The sequence below is a fragment of the Candoia aspera genome, chromosome 3, assembly GCF_035149785.1.
Source record: "Candoia aspera isolate rCanAsp1 chromosome 3, rCanAsp1.hap2, whole genome shotgun sequence".
Taxonomy (NCBI): Eukaryota; Metazoa; Chordata; class Lepidosauria; order Squamata; family Boidae; genus Candoia; species Candoia aspera.
The window spans coordinates 95382345-95402030 of NC_086155.1; the positions used below are offsets into that span (position 1 = coordinate 95382345).

The following is a 19686-nucleotide window of genomic DNA, read 5'->3' on the forward strand; positions in this document are numbered from 1 at the left end:
GTTTCAGTTCAGACTATTTAGAGCTTATTTTGTGGCACAGATGGTTTTACTTTTCCATTACCATTGGCCCAGTATCATTTTGGCCAACAAAGTCAACGGGTACTTGGAGGCCTATTTAAAGCCTATTCAAAAAGACAACATATGTAAATCTCAGAGGTTTGTTATGATGAAGTTACATTATACTGCAAGGACAAAATCATTTGTATCTATGGAAGTTCAGATATTTGGCTCAGGCAAGTTTTGCATACCAAGGATATGCTTTGTTGTTGGGATATATTTAACATTTCAGTGCATGATCTTCAGACCAAATATTCCAGAAAATACATGCCATTCCCCCATGTACACAAGAGGGAGCCACAAGATTAGCAGAACTATAGAACATATGTAGGGGAAAAAAAACCCTGAGGGAACAAGACATCCATGCAGTCTATGAGAGGTGAATTTATTTAATAGTTACAGAATACTAATGAACTGGTAACAGAAAATCAGATAGGAGGGAGATGAAAGGAACATGAATATTTTGTCTTGATGTGCACATTGGTTCGGTCGTATTTGGGAAATAGTTGCCTGAATTAATGTTTTGCTGGGTCATGAATCATCACCCTTACCCTATAATAACTAGAACCAAATTATTAATTCTATGAACTTCAGTGGGACTTAATTTCTCTCTGAAGATGCTTGATACTGAGAGAGAGAGAAAGTAGTGGATCATCTAGTGCCATGCCATGTATCCTGCCTGGCAGTAGTTCCGCATAATTTTCCTACTTTTGCTGCATGAGATAATTTTAAATACATACATACATACCCATCCCAGCTAAGTGGTATTATGGAGAGCACAGAGGGGTAAGAAATAATAAGCAAAAGAAATTAAAGACAAGAAAAAGTAAAGGAAACTTAGCTCAAATTAATTTACCACGATACCATTCACTAGATTGCCTTTTGTTCCTTATGCTTCTCAGCTCTCTCTTTTTTGAGGATCGCATCAGCTCCATCAGTCACAAATGTCTCTGTCTTCCAAGTCACCTCATATAATTCCTTCTTATAGAAATCCACATTCATTGAGCACCCGTTCTTTCTTGACCCTATCTCTGTTTTACCACACTCACTTCTTCATTCCCCAACTCACTTCCACGCAACAAAATAGGCAGGAGCACACTCTTATACACTGGTACGTGTGCTTCTTTTGACAAAAATTTATTGCTTGTGACATACCACATACTACCCATTACCTTTTTACTAACATTTGCATATATAATTTTTTTCCCATCCATTGTTCCTTCTTTACTAAATTCACCTCCTTACTGTAGCTTTTCACCATGTATTTATAATGAGATTTTGCTGTAAATTATTAAACAATCAAGGGGAAATTTTCTTATTCCATGCTTAGTGCTGAATCATTCAGGGAGCTTTCCATTTATTTTCCCATATGCTCTACTTGTGTCATATATCACTCTAACTGCATTTAGTAATCAAAATTCAATTCCATGTTCACAAAGAAAATTCCATCATTGAAGCCTAGTCTCTCATATTTTTTCTAAATCAATAAATATACAAACTTTCTTTCTCATATACATTGTCTCTAGGGCATGTTGAAGAACAAATACTGTATCTCGGCTGCATACTATCTCCCTGGCTGAAGCCACACTGCACTTCCCAGATTTTGCCTATTGTCACCTCTCATACCCTTTCAATTAGAATTCTGTCAAATGTTTTCCTAAGCACACTGAATCAGCTTTTCCCTGTGCTTTTTCTTTTCTTTTTCTTTGTGCATTCAGTCTTGCTACCTTTCCCTTTGTATAAGGGAACAAAAATGTATTCTTCCAGTTGTCAGGTTCCAATGTAGTCACATGTTAAACAAGTTAAATCCTTGAATCCCCAAGGGAATTGGGAGTTTCAACTTGCCTCCAGGCAACATAGAATCATGGCAGCTCATAGCTGCCATGGCAACCATGGATCTGACCCAAGTCATCAAAGGCTGGAGACATAATGGAGGTCACACATTAGATCTGATTTTTGTCTTGGGGCAATTGCAGCATGTTCTGATAGTGGAAGACATTACAATCAGCCCGTTCCCGTGATCAAATCACCTTCTGATTGCTTTTCAGCTTGCTGGCACTGTTCCTCCTCTTGGGGAGGTAGGGCCTGTTAGAACATTCCACCCAAGGTGGAATGGAGGGGTTCCAGAGGGAACTGGAGTTTTCAGCCAAGGCCTTAGTTGCAGCCAGAATGGACAGGTGACAGAGGCCTTAGATCAAATTGTTCCTATGTGGCCTCTTGCTATACATTGATCCCAGGGTACCCCTTGGCTGCAGAGAACCTTTGGAGAATGACGAAGAACAAATCTGTGCAAGAACATGAGAGAACCCATATACAGGCTTACGTCATGGTAGTAAGAGTGGTGACACAAAGCTATTTCTCCACTCTTACCATATCCACAGATAGCCACCCAGTCACCTTGTTTTAAGGGGCCTTGTTACCATTTTGGGAGAGATGAGCTGCAGGATCATTTGTGGCTGCTGTGAGGAATATTCCAGATAGTTGGCAAATAAAGTTGCTTGGTTCTCTTGGAATTGGATTCTCACTAGGCAGTTGTGTCAAGGGGCCTAAGGCATGGTCTTGTGGGCTTAGTAGGAATGGGTTTGAGCCTGAAACTTGCAAAGAAATGCATAGGATCCTTCAGACTGCAAATCTGCCATCTGAATAGATCCATGCCCTCCCCCCCTCCCTGGCCTGTTAGGGCTACTCAAGCAGTGACATATGGTTGGGTCTATGGAGTGGTGTCAGCTTCCTACAGGGAGCGGGTGGTTTGACTGGCCTTAAAAGAGGTGGTGGTGCACCCGCTCCTTCTGAAGCTATTGCTGGACCCAAATAGCAACACTAATCCAGTTTCTTTTCTTCCAAAGAAGGTGGTTGTGGCTCCAGAAAGCCCTGGAAGAAACACATTACCTGGACTATTTCTGTTGGGTTTCATACCAACCACACTAGATGGACCAGATCAGGAAATCAGGCTCCTCCTCCAAATTAGGGAGGTATCTGAGCCACTTCTGAATGTTATCTCATTGTTCTAGACCTTAAAAAAGTGCTTCAGCCCCTTTTGCTTAGCTCCTGCATATCTCCATCAATGTCACCTTCCTTACTGTCTACACCAGGACAGAGAACTGAGATAGCATTGATCTTGTTTGTTGATTATTTCTGTTGGAGCTGGGACAAGGTGGTGCTACCACTCTGGTTCTGTTTGATCTCAGTGGCTTTCAATACCATTTATTATGGGATCCTGTTTGGGACTGGGAGGGGAAGACTGCGTTGCAGTGGTTTTCCTCCTTTCTGTAAGAGTAGTTCCAGTTTTTGGGGAGAGGTTGACCTGAGGCCTCTCACATGTGGGGTATCTCAGGGCTTGATATTGTCACTCCTTCCTTATTTATTCTACATGAAAATGTGGGTGAGGTCATCCATTAGTTCAGGGCCAATATCATCAGTATGCTGATGATACCCAGGCCACCCAAGCAATGCAGTTGATGTCCTAGTCTGGAGGCTGTGAGGATATAAATAGGAAAGAATAGACCCAAGCTCAACCCAAGCAAGACCAAGTGGCTGCTGTGGGTGCAGGCCACCAGGGATGGGCAGACCTTTCATGGGTGAAAAGATGTGCCAAATGCCTTTTCACTCCCTGGCACTCTGAGTGACATGCTCTATGGCTGGGGGAAAAGTCTGGATCTGGCCTCTCATCACTGATGCCGCCAACTGCCGTGCATGATCTGCAGCTCTGTCAGTCCCAGAGGTCTGATTGCTTGGCTCTTCCTGTGGCTGTTCTTCATCTGGGGCTTTTGGAGCAGTGCCGTCCTGTTCTTGCTGACGTTTGTCCAAAGCATTGGAAGCAGCATGTTCCAGCTTGGACTCTTTCAAATCTGAGCTGGCCATGACAACCATTTGGGTTCCAGGTGCAATTCAAGGAACTGGTTACCACCTATAAAGCCTTTCATAAAATAGAGCCTGATTATCTTCTTTGGTTTCTGCCTATCCTGCCGATCAAACAGAGTAGGTATGCTTCAGGTCCTGTCACCTGTTGGGACCCAGGAAGTATGCCTTCTCTGTCACAGCACCTGCCATCTGGAAGAACACCCCCCCCCCCCGAGACTATACAGCCCCTACCCTGATGGCATTTAAAAAGCTGGCTGTTTCCCCAGACCTTGGGTCAGGGAGGGTGGTGAGCTCTTTACAGAATTCTATATGTTAGTTTTATTGTTTTCTGTTTTCTCTACATTTTTTTTTTGTTTTTGTTTTATTGTTCTTACTGTTTTTAATATATGCTTCCAGGAGTCTTTATGGAGTTGGGCAGTCTTCTAAAGCTGACAAACAGATAAACTACACAGCTACTCTATAGCAAATAACTTTCATATTTTAATATTTCTGTAGTTACACTCTGTAGGTATATCTGCAGCCTTACATTCTTCAACATTTTCACACTATTTATTAATTTCTTTTCATCCATTCCATTTTTCATTTCATGTCTAGTCTTCAGTATTTCACTATATTCCCATACATATATTTAAATTTATTTCTAATTTATTAAACATATATATACAGCTGCTCAAAATAATTTCATCCCAAAAATTTAACCACTTTTATTTTTAATGCCATTGTCTCTGCTAGAGGCTTCCCTCTGCCTTTAGTGACTCCCAAAATAATGTTTTGATCCATCAAAATTACTCTGCATTTTCTCTCCCTATTTTGATCTTAAACATTTTTTGCTCTCTTTGATTATATTCTTCGAAATTCTCTTTCTCTGTATATACATATTATATAGCATCTTTCTCATCCTGATTCTTTTTACAGGAGACATTCTCTTGTATGCAATTTTTCCTCTTATAGGCCCTTTCAGTTCATCTTCATTCAGATCTATAACATTCTTCCACTTTTTCTTAGTTTCACAGAGACATATAATATCTATTTTTAGTTGTTCTACTTCATTAACTTAAGTTCTTTACTCCTGTTACATTTTGAGTTGTAATCTCCGCTATGGTATGGTGGTCACCAGATGGGCTGTAGATATGGATGTTTGCTAACCATCTTGGCTTTGGTCAATCAAACTTTTTCATATCATGTTTTATAGTAAAATAGAGATGGTATACACTAGGTTACCAGCCTTAGTTGTACTCAGGCCACATGCACATTCTGTGCTAATGATAAGGACAGTAAATCATTTTTGGCAAATTTTGGCCAGTATGCCAGAAGTGGAACCAATGTCCAGTTTTATTCCAAGGATGGTCACACTATTCTGTGCAAGCTGGACTTGCTAATCCAGAGACTACTTTGCATATGATTCCCAAATTCCCATCAACTAGGAGGTAGGTGAAGTCTGCTGATGCACATTTAGGATACATTTTAAATACAGATGCTAGAAACAGAATTTTGGCCCTTCCAATTACATTGTCTTTCCCACATTAAGTAAATACATCTTGCCTCTTGATATCTTTCATAATTTAACTCATTCTTACCTTCCTACTACACATACTCTATTTTACTGACACATTTAAAAATGTATAACATTTTTTTAAAAAAATCATGCAAGTTCCTTTTTTTTTTTAACACTCCTACTCTTATTGCTGAACACTTCTACAGTTTATATCCATCTAAATTAATTTGGGAATCTCATTCCCACTAATTTACAACAGGAGGAATATTAGCAAGAATGAGTGATTAACATTCATCTTTTTGGGGTAGGGTTTGCCCATTTTTTTACCTGTATGAATTCACTGGCATGTGCATCTTTTTTTCCTTTTTTTTTTCTGTAAAAATGTCCTGCATGCTTATTGCACAGGGCCTTTCATCTGGGAGCTGTTTTCTCCATTAGCATTTTCTTCCCCCTCCTCCTCCTCTCACACAGCCCCTAAGCATCCGGGAATTTTTTCTTCAGATTCTTTGATTTAAAAAAAAAAAATAGAGAACAGAACCTATTCTGGAAACTTGCTCCCCAAAGTAGTCAGATAAATGGAGCATGACTTAAGCCTAGTCTTTTCATCTGTAACTCAGAACATTAATAGTGATGAAAACGCTCATTTCTAATTCTGAATGTTAATAGTGGTAAAAATGTTTTCTATCCTATTGTAGTATCCATAATTACTTCACCTCTATTTTTTTTCTACCCAAAGAAAAAATGCCCTCTAGCAGTTTATTTGCAATTAGCTGCAGTTCAGCGCTCTCTTTTTCTTCTTAATTTAACAGAGATTTTCACATCACTAGAGAAGTATCCAACAGATACTGTAAAAATGTAATTGCTTTCACAATCCAGAAAAGGTACTTGAATAACTAACAAACATTACATATACTTAATGTAAACACATTTGCAGGCTTGATTATACTTTGTAATGAAATTGCAAGAGTTTGGATTATCTATACTTTAACTATAGCATATGCTCACTAGGTGGCAGTCTTTCTCCATATACTGCCAACTCCACAAAACGTATTTAGAAAAATGTAGGGAATTTGCTTGTACAAAGAAAAGAAATATTTAAAAGCTAAAGACTTTAGTTCAAGTTTGACATAATAAATATAGTTCGCATACTATTAGAAAAAGAAATATTAGCAATTCTGAAGCAGATGTGTGAGAATCTAGCTGACAAAAGAAGTTTAGAAAGATGGGACTTTAATGTGCAAATAATTTTACAGGAACAAAGACTGAAAACGCTCTGTTTAAATGGTCACTTCTTAATAGTTTAGAAATCACATATTGGGGAACTGTTATCTAAACATCAAAATAGTTTAATATGCATCATTGATCAAAAAAGTGTTATTTTAAGGATTTCTGCAAAATTCCTGTACTTTGAGCTGGGCTCATTTATTCTGGCTTTGGCCCTAAATGCTGTCAGTTGAACTAAAATAAACTATATAATTAAAAGTAAGATGCAGGATAAGCTTATAATAATGTCATTGTGGCCGGCAACATAGTTAGCAGCATTATAATTTCTATACTGGGGAAATGGGGGTGGAAGAAGGAGGGAAATATTTTATATATTACATTAATATTTTAACAATCATGTTTCTTATGCTAAATCTAAGATCTAATAATCTTGGAATATTACAGGACTTCATTCAGTCTCTGTTTTTAAGTGACCTGACCTTATTCATGCTTCCTAAATTCAAATATGTGGATTGAAACCTTTACACTATGCTCTTCTGCAAACTTTGCATTTCTCACCTTAAAATGTATAGTAGTTTGTACTTGAGAAGAAAATGCTCTCCATTTTAATGCAAATCTTCTTTTATAAAGTTGACTGATATGAAACTGATATGAACAGACTGATATGAAAAGAGGATAGATGTAGATAGGAAATACATTGACTCACCTATCCCTTAACAAAAGCTAGACCAACAACTGTTGTAAGCCTTCTGGGTTCTTGATACTCCCCTCTTTTGCCAGCCCCTTGTAGGTCACAATTATAGTAAACAATTGAGTAAACAATTTATGTGTTACACAGTTTGAGCTGGATTCTTTTAATATCTGACTTAGACTAGCAAGAAATAATTTTAAACATAATACCATCCCTTTGAGTTTGGGACTGGCCCCAAACAGTGATCACCAATTTATTATCTTCTTGGTCAAACCAAGGAGGTACCAGCCAAACCAGAGACTCCTCTTTCTGTGCTGAGGTGAAAGGTGAGAGGTCCCCTGTGCAAGCACTGAGTCATGTCTGACCCTTTGGGGGGACGCCGCTTTTGCAACATTTTCATAGCAGACTATAGTGGGGTGGTTTGCCATTGCCTTCCCCAGACATCACCTTCCCTGGCAAGCTGGGTACTCATTTTGCCGACCTCAGAAGGATGGAAGGCTGAGTCGACCTGAGCCGACTACCCGAGAATCCAGCTTCCGCTGGGATTGAACTCAGGTTGTGGGGAGAGTTTTAGTTGCAATACTGCCGCCTACCACTCTGCACCACAAGAGGCTTTCTGTGCTACAATGCTACAGTAGTAGAAGAATGGTCCTAGCCACCTTGACTATCCTTCTTTTCCAGAGTTTCCACAAAGATGCTATTCTAGTTCTCATAGTGACTACTTCCATCTTGGCAAAGTCCAAAATACAAAGAAAATGAACCAATTTATACTTGAAGTATAGCTACCACATGTTAGGAGGCCAAGTCTAAGGAAGTATTTCCACTGTGACATGGTGGAAGAGGTCAGCAGCTCCAGTGACTTTGCTAGTAAGGTCAAAGGAAGATGCAGGGTGATGATTTTATATAGCCACTCCACTCCGAAAGACTCTATTTACAATGGAGATAGACAGGTACAGTTCTAAAGGCATGAGAGAAGCCAATCCAGCTAGAAGAACAACTCCAAAATCAATTCCAGAAGAATTCAGTGGCAAATCCGTTCTGTTACCAACAGAGGTATATACATAAGGTTGTCAAGTTTAAATGAGTTTTGAGATGATGATGATGATGATGATGATGATGATGATGATGATGATACACCCATCTCCCAATTACTTTGATGACAAATGAAAGCCACTCACCAAATATAAGTCTGCCTATTTATGATTCCTCACATTACAAGGACAAATAGAATCAGAAAATGGAATGCAAGAAGCATGAACTGAGGAAAACGTGAAATTGTCTAAGTAGGAATGAAGCATAGCAAACTGAACGTTTTAAGAATAACTGAAGTTAGGTGAATCAGAAGGAGCCACTTAGACTATTATCTGAAGTTCTGTTAATAGGCATTTTTTTTTCTGGTTTCTTCAAGTCAGTGTTGACTCCTGGCGACTGCCTGGACTAGTCCCTGCAGTTTTCTTTGCAATATTTCAGATATGGTTTGCCATTGCCTGCATCCTAGGGCTGAGCAAGAGTGACTGGCCCAAGATCACCCAGCTGGCTTTGTGCCTAAGGTGGGACTAGAACTCATGGTCTTCAGTTTCTAGCTTGATGTCTTAACCACTTGACCAAAGTGGCTCTCAAAAGTTTTGCTTAAGGATTTAAAAAGAAGGCGAGAGAAATGCCAAATGAACAGGCAGGTTTTAGAAAAGGCAGGAAGATACAGATTAGGTAACTCACATAATATGCCTAATGCATATTATGTGAGTTACCTAATCTGTATCCTCCTGCCTTATGTGAGCAAGAGAATACAAGAAGGAGATTTACTTTTATTGCAATAAGGCTTTTACCATGTAGATCATATCAGAATGTGGAACATATGTTAAAGCTAATGGTTGTGTCAGAACACCTGACTATAGAGTAGTTTGGAACTGGGAAGTGAGAAAGACAAGAATGGGTATGCATGCATGCATGCATGCAGATATAGATATACGTATGTATAGGTATAGATATAGGAATAGATATATAGATATAGATAAATTTCATGTACTCAGCAAATATATATTTAAGAATGGCAGAATTAGAAAGATGTCTGACAGCTGGTATCAAGATAGAAGATCAAAATACTGACAATTTGAGATATGCAGATGATACCAAAGGTGTTAGCCAAAAGTAAATATGATTTAGAACTCATTATGAAAGTGAAAATGGAAAATGAAAAATCCAGGTCATTGTTAAATATATAAGAGGACAGAGATAATGTCAACCTTCTTAGTAATTTTAGAACTGATGGTATAGAGGTGAAGCTGGTAGATTTTTTTTCTTAAATTCATGAACAGATAAAGATGACTATCTAGAGAAATGAAAAGGAGATTAATTCTAAAGATGACAAATTTAGACATCACAAAGAATAAGAACATTTCAGTGACAACAAAGCTCTAAGTAGTTAAAGAAATTACCTTTCCAGTACTAATGCAGAGCTGTGAAAGAGAGAGAGAAATAAGGTGTTATGGATTTTGAGATGGTTACTAAAAGAACCATGGACTGAAGAAGAACCAGTAAATCAGTCCTAGACCTTATTAAGGCTGACTTCTTCCTTGAAACAATTATGAGCAAGCAGAAACTCATACTTTGGGCATATGGTACAAGTAGGTATTTATTTATTTATTTAAATTTATTGGCTGCCCAACTCCAGTGGACACACACACTTGGTAAGGTTGGAGGAAGTAGAAGAAAGGGCAGACAATGAATAAGAAGGATGAATGGGATCAAAGAGATTACTGAAACTAACCTCGTAAGAGCTAGAAATTATGACTAAGAATAGTTCAAGATTTGATTGTATGCTGCCCAGAGTCAAGTTTTGTGAGATAAGTGGCCATATAGATAAGATAAATAAAGATAATCAACATTTGTTCATACAATCACCAGGAATCAAAATCAACTTGGTGGCATCTCACTATCTAGCTAAAGGTAGAGTCAGTTTACTCACTAGAACAAAATCATAGACAGGATCAGGATGTAATGATTAGCTAAAGTTACCTTTCACATGTTACAGTGTATTTGGAAATATGTTTTATTGAGTCCAATGGATTTACCCAAGTAAGTATGTAAAGAATTCCATTCTGTTCCCATTTAGCTTTTCATTATTGGTCATGTGCACCTACAGATACATCTGTAAGAAGACAGATGATCTGATACTAACCTTCACTGCTCATATGTATGTATGTATGTATACACACACACACACACATATACATATACATGCACACACATACAATACCTGCAAAACTCCTCCATTTTCTATTTTTAAAATCCACAAGAGTGCAGTCTTAGCTAGTAAACAGCAATTTATTTATTACAGTTGTACTGAGTTAGTGTGGTGGAGAATGATTAGCTTTATAATAGAGCTGTGATTCTTTGTGGAAACATAATGCAGATGACATCATTATTACTGTTACAGTTAATAATAATAATAATAATAATAATAAAATATGATTTAACTGTTTTAAGAATGCTGCATTGAGTGCCTGTCTTGCTCCTTTTGTTTCTAACACATTGAGCTTCCAGTGTCCAAAATATGAAAGCCTCTCAGTTATCAAGGCAGCAGCCACAAAACATAGAAGAGGGGCAGCTTGTCCTCAGCTTCAAGAATAGACAACATGTGTTGTTGTTGTTGTTCATTCATTAAGTCATGTCTGACTCTTTGTGACCTCATGGACCATAGCACGCCATGTGTATACTTCTTATAAAAGTTCCTACTGCATTTGTTCCAGAATGTGATAGATTCCCAAATAGTCCCAAATGCTCACTATGAAATTTAATGCAGTAATTATTTGTTACAGAGGAACCAGAAATGCCTCTACATTTATATGTCCCCATATTGCTTAAACAAGCTGTCAAAACCTTGGTTTAGAATTTCATTTTTTTGTCCTGGAAAAAATGAGCCAACTGGGAGAAATTGGTAGAGGAACCAAGGAAGACAGGGCTATGATTGTAATGGCTCAAATAGCTGTGCTGTTCATTGAATTAAGGAGAAATGCATAATTTCCTCCATTAATTAGATTGGAAGAAAAAGAGATTCCTGAACTTCTCTTTGCATTTCTGATGAACAATCATCACTCTGCTGGTAAATACATAAAATGAATTTTGGACAATCCAGAATGCTGTGAGAAAATACGATGCCTGATTTACAATCTGCTCAAAACTTCTGATACAGTTAATAAATGACACATTTGTTAATGGAAAAGGAAGCCTATTCTTTTAGCTGAGGGTGGTTGAAGTATTTACCTTCTTGATCTTGGCTGCTTATTTGAATTACTTATCTGGCACTGAGTGAACTTCTCTTCATTTAAAATTAGAATTGGTTGTTTCATGAAGAAGAGTGCATAAATATTGGTGACCATTATACCCCCATGGAAGATCCTGGCAACTGGTCATATATATGTACACATACAAGTTTACAGAAGCATGTGAATATGTCCCGCAATAACCCCTCATTACTTGGTTGCTAGATACTGTATTAGTGTGGATATTAGCTGTAATGATTTATTGGATTTTGGTGTTTTTATTGGGCTAGATTGTTATAGCTTTATGAATTCTGAAATTCATCACTGGAATTTGCCTTGAGTTTTTAAAATATTTTAATACATCCATCCATAAGTAAGAAATCATAAATGTAATCTTGATGTTTCTTCTACTCGCATAATGTAATCTCATTTTTTAAATGCAAAATAAAATGAATGTGAACATACTGAGCTTCTCTGGGGATAATTCAGAAACTACTGTAAAAGAAGATACAAGAAAAAGGTGTTTTAAATAAAAGGCTGTGGCAATTATGATGAAAGGACTCCAGCATAATAATAATTTGATTTTTAAAAACACAGATTTATAGTGGCTATGTACTTTGACATGGCCTAGGAACCAAGACAGTAATTTCTCATAACTCCAGTTGCCTCATTTGATTATTTCAGTTAGCAATTCGCTGTGAAATTTTATTAAATTTCAGAAAAAAGGTAAAAGATAGAGAAAAACTAAAAAAACCTAAAGTGTGAAAACACAAGATAATTTATTTAAATAGATTACAAAAAGAAGTGACTTCTGACTTTAAACATCAATGATAGACAGCAATTTCCCATAATCAATTTATTAAACCAAAATTACATTATTTCTACAAGTCAATGCCTTAGCACATTATAAAAATCACTAAATACCATTGCTCCCTCCCCTTATATTAAAAGAAAAAGAAAAAGTATAAAACACCTAATCAACTTCCTCCCCTAAAATAACATTTACTTAATTATTCCCTTCCTACTACTATTCTATACATTCTTGTCTACTATAATAAAGATAAAAAATAAAAAGCATGTAAATTTTCTGCCATTATAATTAATAATACAAGAAACATGAATTAATATTATTTTTTTAAAAAAACCTTAATAATCGTAATCCCAATCATTAACAATAAATAAAATCATCCAAAGCCAAAAGACCATCCAGATAAATGTTTTTGGTCCCTTAATCCACTTCAAAATAGACCAAAACATTTACATATCCCCATAATAAACACAGACCTATTTTCTTAAAGAAATCAAACAGCCCAACTTCTCCCCTCACAAACATGGACTTCTCTTCAAAAAACCTCCCATACATAATAACCCCTTCTTTTCTATAACATTCCATCAGAAAGTCAAATTCACTCATGTCTTGCAGCATAATTTCTCCATTTAAGTTCTTCAGCATTGTCAATTTAATCCAGGATTTCAACAGAAGCCTGAATCTCACTCTTAGGAGGGACATTTCCATCACTATTAGATTCTTCAGTTTCATCCACAACATCCCCAACCAGATGGTACATTTTAGACCACATATTTTCCACAATGCTCTGAATGTCTTGCATAATAACTTGGCAGGAATCAGAAAAAAATCTGCTTAATATCAGCTTTAATATCTTGATGAAAGAGAAAGCCTGGTTAAGATCCTCCATGTCTGAGGCAGTAAGTTATGGCGCCTCCTAGATACTTAACCGGCAGAAGTGAAAGGTAATGGGAAATTTCCAAACTGAGTTAAGATAACAGACAGTTCGCAGAGAAAGTAGCAGCAGGAAAGTAAAAGTTCAGAATGGCAGATTCAATGTGTAGGAAAAATACAAAAAATCTTCAAAATTAGCACAAAAATAATAACAGGGAGACAATAACATACTCTCAACCGTCCTTAGTAATGGATGGAAAGCAAAATCTAAAGCTTTAATTTTTAAAAAAAATTAATCACAAAAATAATGATAAGCACCAAGAGAGATCATTTCTCCTTAATATAGAAAGCTTCTCTTAGGGTTGTTGTTGTTTATTTGTTTAGTCGCTTCCGACTCTTCGTGACTTCATGGGCCAGCCCACGCCAGAGCTTCCTGTCGGTTATCAACACCCCGAGCTCCTCCAGGGATGAGTCTGTCACCTCTAGAATATCATCTATCCACCTTGCCCTTGGTCGGCCCCTCTTCCTTTTGCCCTCCACTCTCCCTAGCATCAGCACCTTCTCCAGGGTGTCCTGTCTTCTCATTATGTGGCCAAAGTATTTCAGTTTTGCCTTTAATATCATTCCCTCCAGTGAGCAGTCTGGCTATTTCCTGGAGGATGGACTGGTTTGATCTTCTTGCAGTCCAAGGCACTCTCAGAATTTTCCTCCAACACCACAGTTCCAAAGCATCTATCTTCCTTCTCTCAGCCTTCCTTACGGTCCAGCTCTCGCAGCCATATGTTACTACGGGGAACACCATTGCTTTAACTATGCGGACCTTTGTTGTCAGTGTGATGTCTCTGCTCTTAACTATTTTATCGAGATTTGTCATTGCTCTTCTCCCAAGGATTAAGCGTCTTCTGATTTCCTGACTGCAGTCAGCATCTGCAGTAATCTTCGCACCTAGAAATACAAAGTCTTTCACTGCTTCTACATTTTCTCCCTCTATTTGCCAGTTATCAATCAAGCTGGTTGCCATAATCTTGGTTTTTTTGAGGTTTAGCTGCAAGCCAGCTTTTGCACTTTCTTCTTTCACCTTCATCATAAGGCTCCTCAGTTCCTCTTCACTTTCAGCCATCAAAGTGGTATCATCTGCATATCTGAGATTGTTAATGTTTCTTCCAGCGATTTTAACTCCAGCCTTGGATTCCTCAAGCCCAGCATGTCGCAAGATGTGTTCTGCGTACATGTTGAATAGGTAGGGTGAGAGCATACAGCCTGCCGTACTCCTTTCCCAATCTTAAACTAGTCCGTTGTTCCGTGGTCTGTTCTTACTGTTGCTACTTGGTCGTTATACAGATTCTTCAGGAGGCAGACAAGATGACTTGGTATCCCCATACCTCTAAGAACTTGCCACAATTTGTTATGGTCCACATAACTTTAGAATAGTTACAAGGCTTTAGAATAGTCAATAAAACAGAAATAGATGTTTTTCTGAAACTCCCTGGCTTTTTCCATTATCCAGTGGATATTGGCAATTTGGTCCCTAGTTCCTCTGCCTTTTCTAAACCCAGTTTGTGCATCTGGCAATTCTCGCTCCATGAATTGCTGAAGTCTACCTTGCAGGATCTTGAGCATTACTTTACTGGCATGTGAAATGAGTGCCACTGTTTGATAGTTTGAACATTCTTTAGTGTTTCCCTTTTTTCTCTTAGGGTAGAAATACTTAAAAAAAAGAAATTGGGCGGTTTAGAAATGGGGTGGCTGGACTTAATGTCCCTTTAAGGCTACAGCACAGCTTAGAAATGATGATGTCCTGTCCTCCTGGCAAAGTCTTACCTGTCAATCGCAGACACTGTTTATGATCTCCTGGCTGCGATTTGCCATCTGGAGGACAAATGGGTCAATTCCAAGCATTTTCCTTGGTCTGGAAAAACTCTCTTGGGCTTCAGGAGAAAGCAGCCTGAGCCCGAAAAAACTGCCATGCTGCCAGTTCTGCCCGCAGAGCTTGTGGGCACAGCTGTTCAGTCCACCATATTCCCACCAGAAGTCCGAACACACTTTCTTTTAGACACTCCAAATCCATGCTTCTTTAGGGGAAAAAAGCAAATGTATCTTTTTTGGTAATGTTGCTGAATTCTCTTTCAATATTCCTGTGCTGCTATAAACTTTTTATTTTGTAAAGAAGATTTATTATTTAGGGAATGAGTTATATTACCATGGTTGGGGAGCAGACCAAATGGAAAATAGTATGTAAGTGTCTGAGATGAATTTCCCTTAATCAAAGTAATTGCCCCTTACTATCACAACATCTTCTGCCCTGTTATAAAACTATTTTCTTTTCCTCCTACATGTAGTACAGACATATTGCCCCAAAGACCTTATCTATCTGAGCTTTGATACTAATACTTTATAAATGTCTCTCCAGATAATAAACAAAACCTCTCAATGAATGTTGGTGCAACGTGCTGGCTGATTCTTGCATGGAAGGCTAATGTTTTCAAAATACATAATTGCAAGTTAAATTTTCATTATAGTTATAATGTCATATATTGGTGAAGGTATTTTGTAGCCAATTCAGACAATTTATATATTAGTTCCTCCATATTTTCCTTGCCGTTTACAGTTCTGCCCCATTATTGCAAACAAGTTATTCATCACTGTTACAGTAATTGCAATTCAGTTATTTCTCTGTCATATTAAACTGTTAATATACGTTATATGTTTTAACTTAATATAATGGTTCCTTTGAATCTCTGCAGGACATTTGTCCCATTATACAGTAGGGATTAGTTAGCTTCTGCCAATAGGTGGCATTTCCAGGAGGGCTTCTAAGAAAAATGATAGAATTGGAAATACTCATACAGAATCAAGACCACTTATCAGGGCATGTGACACAGAGTCAGGACCAATCAAAACTTGTATGATAAAATGGATGCAGATACGACAAAGGGAAGAACTGTGGAACAGATCTATACAATTTACACCAAGTTATAACTTAAGAGAAAACTGGTATAAAATGTTTTATTGATAGTATACAACTCTGACTATAATTCCCAGGATAAACAAATCATATAGTAATAATGGCTGGAAATGCCATGAGACAGAACAAACATTTTGCCGTATGTGTGGGCATGTAAAAAATAATTAATAAAAGTACTGGAAAGAAATATACAGCAACATTCAGATAATTTTAGAAATCAAATTTGAAATGAAATCACATTTTTTTTACTAGGCATAATTCAACATATCAATAAAAATATCTCAATGTATCAAGGTATATCTTTTCAATCACAAGAATAAACTTAGCACAACACTGGAAAAGAGAGATGTTACTTATGATATCAGAATGGAGACTTAAATTTGGAGAATATATAGTAATGGAAAAATTAAGAACATATATTCATAATAGAAGTTTTACCAAATTTAAGCAAGAATGGCATAGATGATAGATAGATAGATAGATAGATAGATAGATAGATAGATAGATAGATAGATAGAGCGAGCAGCAAGGCAAATTTCAGTATTTAGGGTGTGATTTTAAGGGGAAAAAGAATTGACCTAAGAACTGAAAACAGAAATACATGAACATTTTAAATGTTTAAAAATATTGTATATCAATTGGAGTACAACAAAGGGGAAGGTAGAAACTATTTACCCATAATGTTTTAGTACTTTTTTCTCCTTTTTTTTTAAAATGTATCTTTAAATAACAAGAAAGCTCAGAAACTAAAAAAAAAAAATCTTTAAAATCCTTTTTCCTGTTGTTAAAAAATAACAAAGTATTTTGATTTTTATGGTTGATTTTTCATCATGATATATCAAGCACTAACTGTACAACTTTTCAAACTTCTTTGTCCACTTACTGGAATTATATTTTTGCAGCAAATATTTTTATTTTTTTTTCTTTATTTTTTTTCACTTGTTGGTTTTCTGTTTTTTTTTTTTTTTTAGGTAAAAAGTAATTGCAAGTAATTATACTTTTGGAGCAATATAGAGGTTGTTTCCATGTTTAAATACCTAATATAATTAATATACTGTGTGTTATCATGTTTATCACCTGATATTATTAGAAGAATAACTATGTTATCTCCTTGGAAAACCACTTAGGTTATTCTCCAGCCTGAGCATAATTACTGAATTAACTCATCCTGCCAACATGAGATTCATGCAGTTCAGGGCCAAAGACTGCTATTCTCTTGCTCTATCAAAATTGGAGAAGGTAAGAGAAGGAGAAGGAGAAGGTACTATAATTCACTGAATTTTAATAAATATATGCTATTTATTCATTCTCAGATATAGTTGATTTTTCTCATTTGCTCCAGAAATTGATAATACAAAATGTTCTATTCTTAATCATTAAAATTATTGATATAATTGTGAAATACCTATGAATATGATTCAAAAGGCTGCTGAGTCAGATTAGTGAAAATTACTGATGAGAAACAAAAGAAGAGTGGCAGAGAATGAATCTGTAACCACTTCTTACCCAGAGATGAAATGGTAAGAAATCTATTTGTAAATCATGTTGTAGTGTTGGGTATGCAGGATTCTCCACTAGATTTAGTAAAGTCATCAGCTTTATTCTGATAACCTTTTAATTCCCATCATCATGCTGAATTTTTAAGGACTAAGTCTGCCAATTTAAATATACAGAATATCATGCCCACTGCAAATGAGGTTCAGGAAGCACAACTAAACTAAAACTGAAATGGTCAAAATAAATGGCAGAGCAAGGTTTGTCAACAACAACAGCAGCAATTGTTATTGTCAGTTAGCAATTCTAAGCAAAAAAAAAAAAGGATTATACTATCCATTGTTGTATTTCTTTTAAATCATGCTGAAAAAATAAGTTCTTATAATGAAAATAATCAGGACAAGTATAAGATGATTCTGGTTAAGTCCTGATACAAACCTTTGTTGAGTCAATGAGTACCACCCACGTACAGAAAGGTACATGTTCCTTTCAAAAAGAAAGTGAAAAGAATCTATAAAATTTGCAGAACTAATAATGTTGATAGTACAACCTAAGTGTTGCAAATGAAACAGATAATGCTGAGGATTACTAAAAATAAGTCATAACAAGAGACATCTCAGTTATGATTATAATTTCAGTAGTTCAAGGATTTTAGTGCCAGCATTAGCATGTGGCTGTAACTATGACAGAGTGGCTACTTAACAAGAAAGGATGGGGAAAAAGACTTCTAACTTTTGACAATCCCATATGGTACTGAAGATGAAGAACTTTTTATTTTAATCATGTCTTCCGTCTTTTTAATTAATAGCCAGTTTAATCCCTTCTCTAGCAGAGGTTTAATTTGCTAGATACTACTTGTAATCAGCAGAAGCCAGTAGTAAAGTACACTTCCCTAGGCCAGGGCATCCTCCCCAATTCTGTCCAGGCCAGCAAATGATGCACACTTTCAATAAAGTGCCAGTATTGGAACTTTAAGAAACTAATCTTATTGGGCCACTGCAGGTGGAAGTCCAGATGAACGTAACTTCTAAGCTGGAGGAACTAAGACAAATGTTTCAAATTCCACTTCCTTTAGCCAAGCTGATTACAGTAATCTTCCCTCTGAGTTGGATAATGCAGACTTTAACAGTCCTGTGATATTGTCACCACTCCTCAAGGATTGAAGTACTGTAAAAAAAAAAAAGTGTGTGTGTGTGTGTGTGTGTGTGTGAGAGAGAGAGAGAGAGAGAGAGTTCAGCTATAGAGGTTAGAAAATAATGATTATGTTTCTTGTTCGCTTATTTTGGTGGGTAGCTAACTACTTGGGAGATCTGGCTGTTTTTACAGCTGCCAAATTATGAGTCTCTATAATCAAACCTAATAAAAGTGTCCAGATAGCCCTTGCTGTACTTGTCAGGTTTAAGGGATCTACTAATATCTACTGCCTCCCCTCCCAGCAGGAAATATAAACAAATTAGTAGGTTTTTCACCAAATTAGAAATCTATATACTGAAGTTATTGGACTTCCACTGTAAAGCATTGATTATTGTACCAAGAGACTTCAATGCCTGATGACCTTTTTGTTTTAGCTGATTTCCACAATATCCCTTTGTATGAAGATGTATTGGGATTTGATAAGGATATATTTGGATTAACAGATTTAATGTATGTATTTCAAGCAAGTTGGTAGAGAGTGATGAAAAGGGACAATATATTCTGCTCTTGTCAGGAAGCCATTATAATAACTATGTTACTGTGTCAAAAGTATTATTGAAATCATCAGTACAGCTAAGAATGGAATGTAGGCTTAACAGAGGCTACACATTACTGTAACGTTAAGGTTAAATATCAGTGATTTACATATCTACTTCAGAAATGGAGCTGTATGATAATCCACTATGGACATGGAAATAACAGAGATCAGATGAGGAACATTTAGGTATATTGAATATAAATGAGATTCTTAAGTTTCAGTCT

General features: G+C 36.7%; 1 protein-coding gene across 1 annotated transcript in view; it reads left to right on the forward strand.

The window, feature by feature from the left end:
• Positions 1-19686, forward strand: part of KCNT2 (potassium sodium-activated channel subfamily T member 2) — a 240259-nt gene that overhangs the window by 185675 nt on the left and 34898 nt on the right. Inside the window, exon 22 of the mRNA XM_063298399.1 lies at positions 17364-17475. Coding sequence (XP_063154469.1) covers positions 17364-17475 — 112 coding nt within the window. The remainder of the gene's footprint in view (positions 1-17363; positions 17476-19686) is intronic.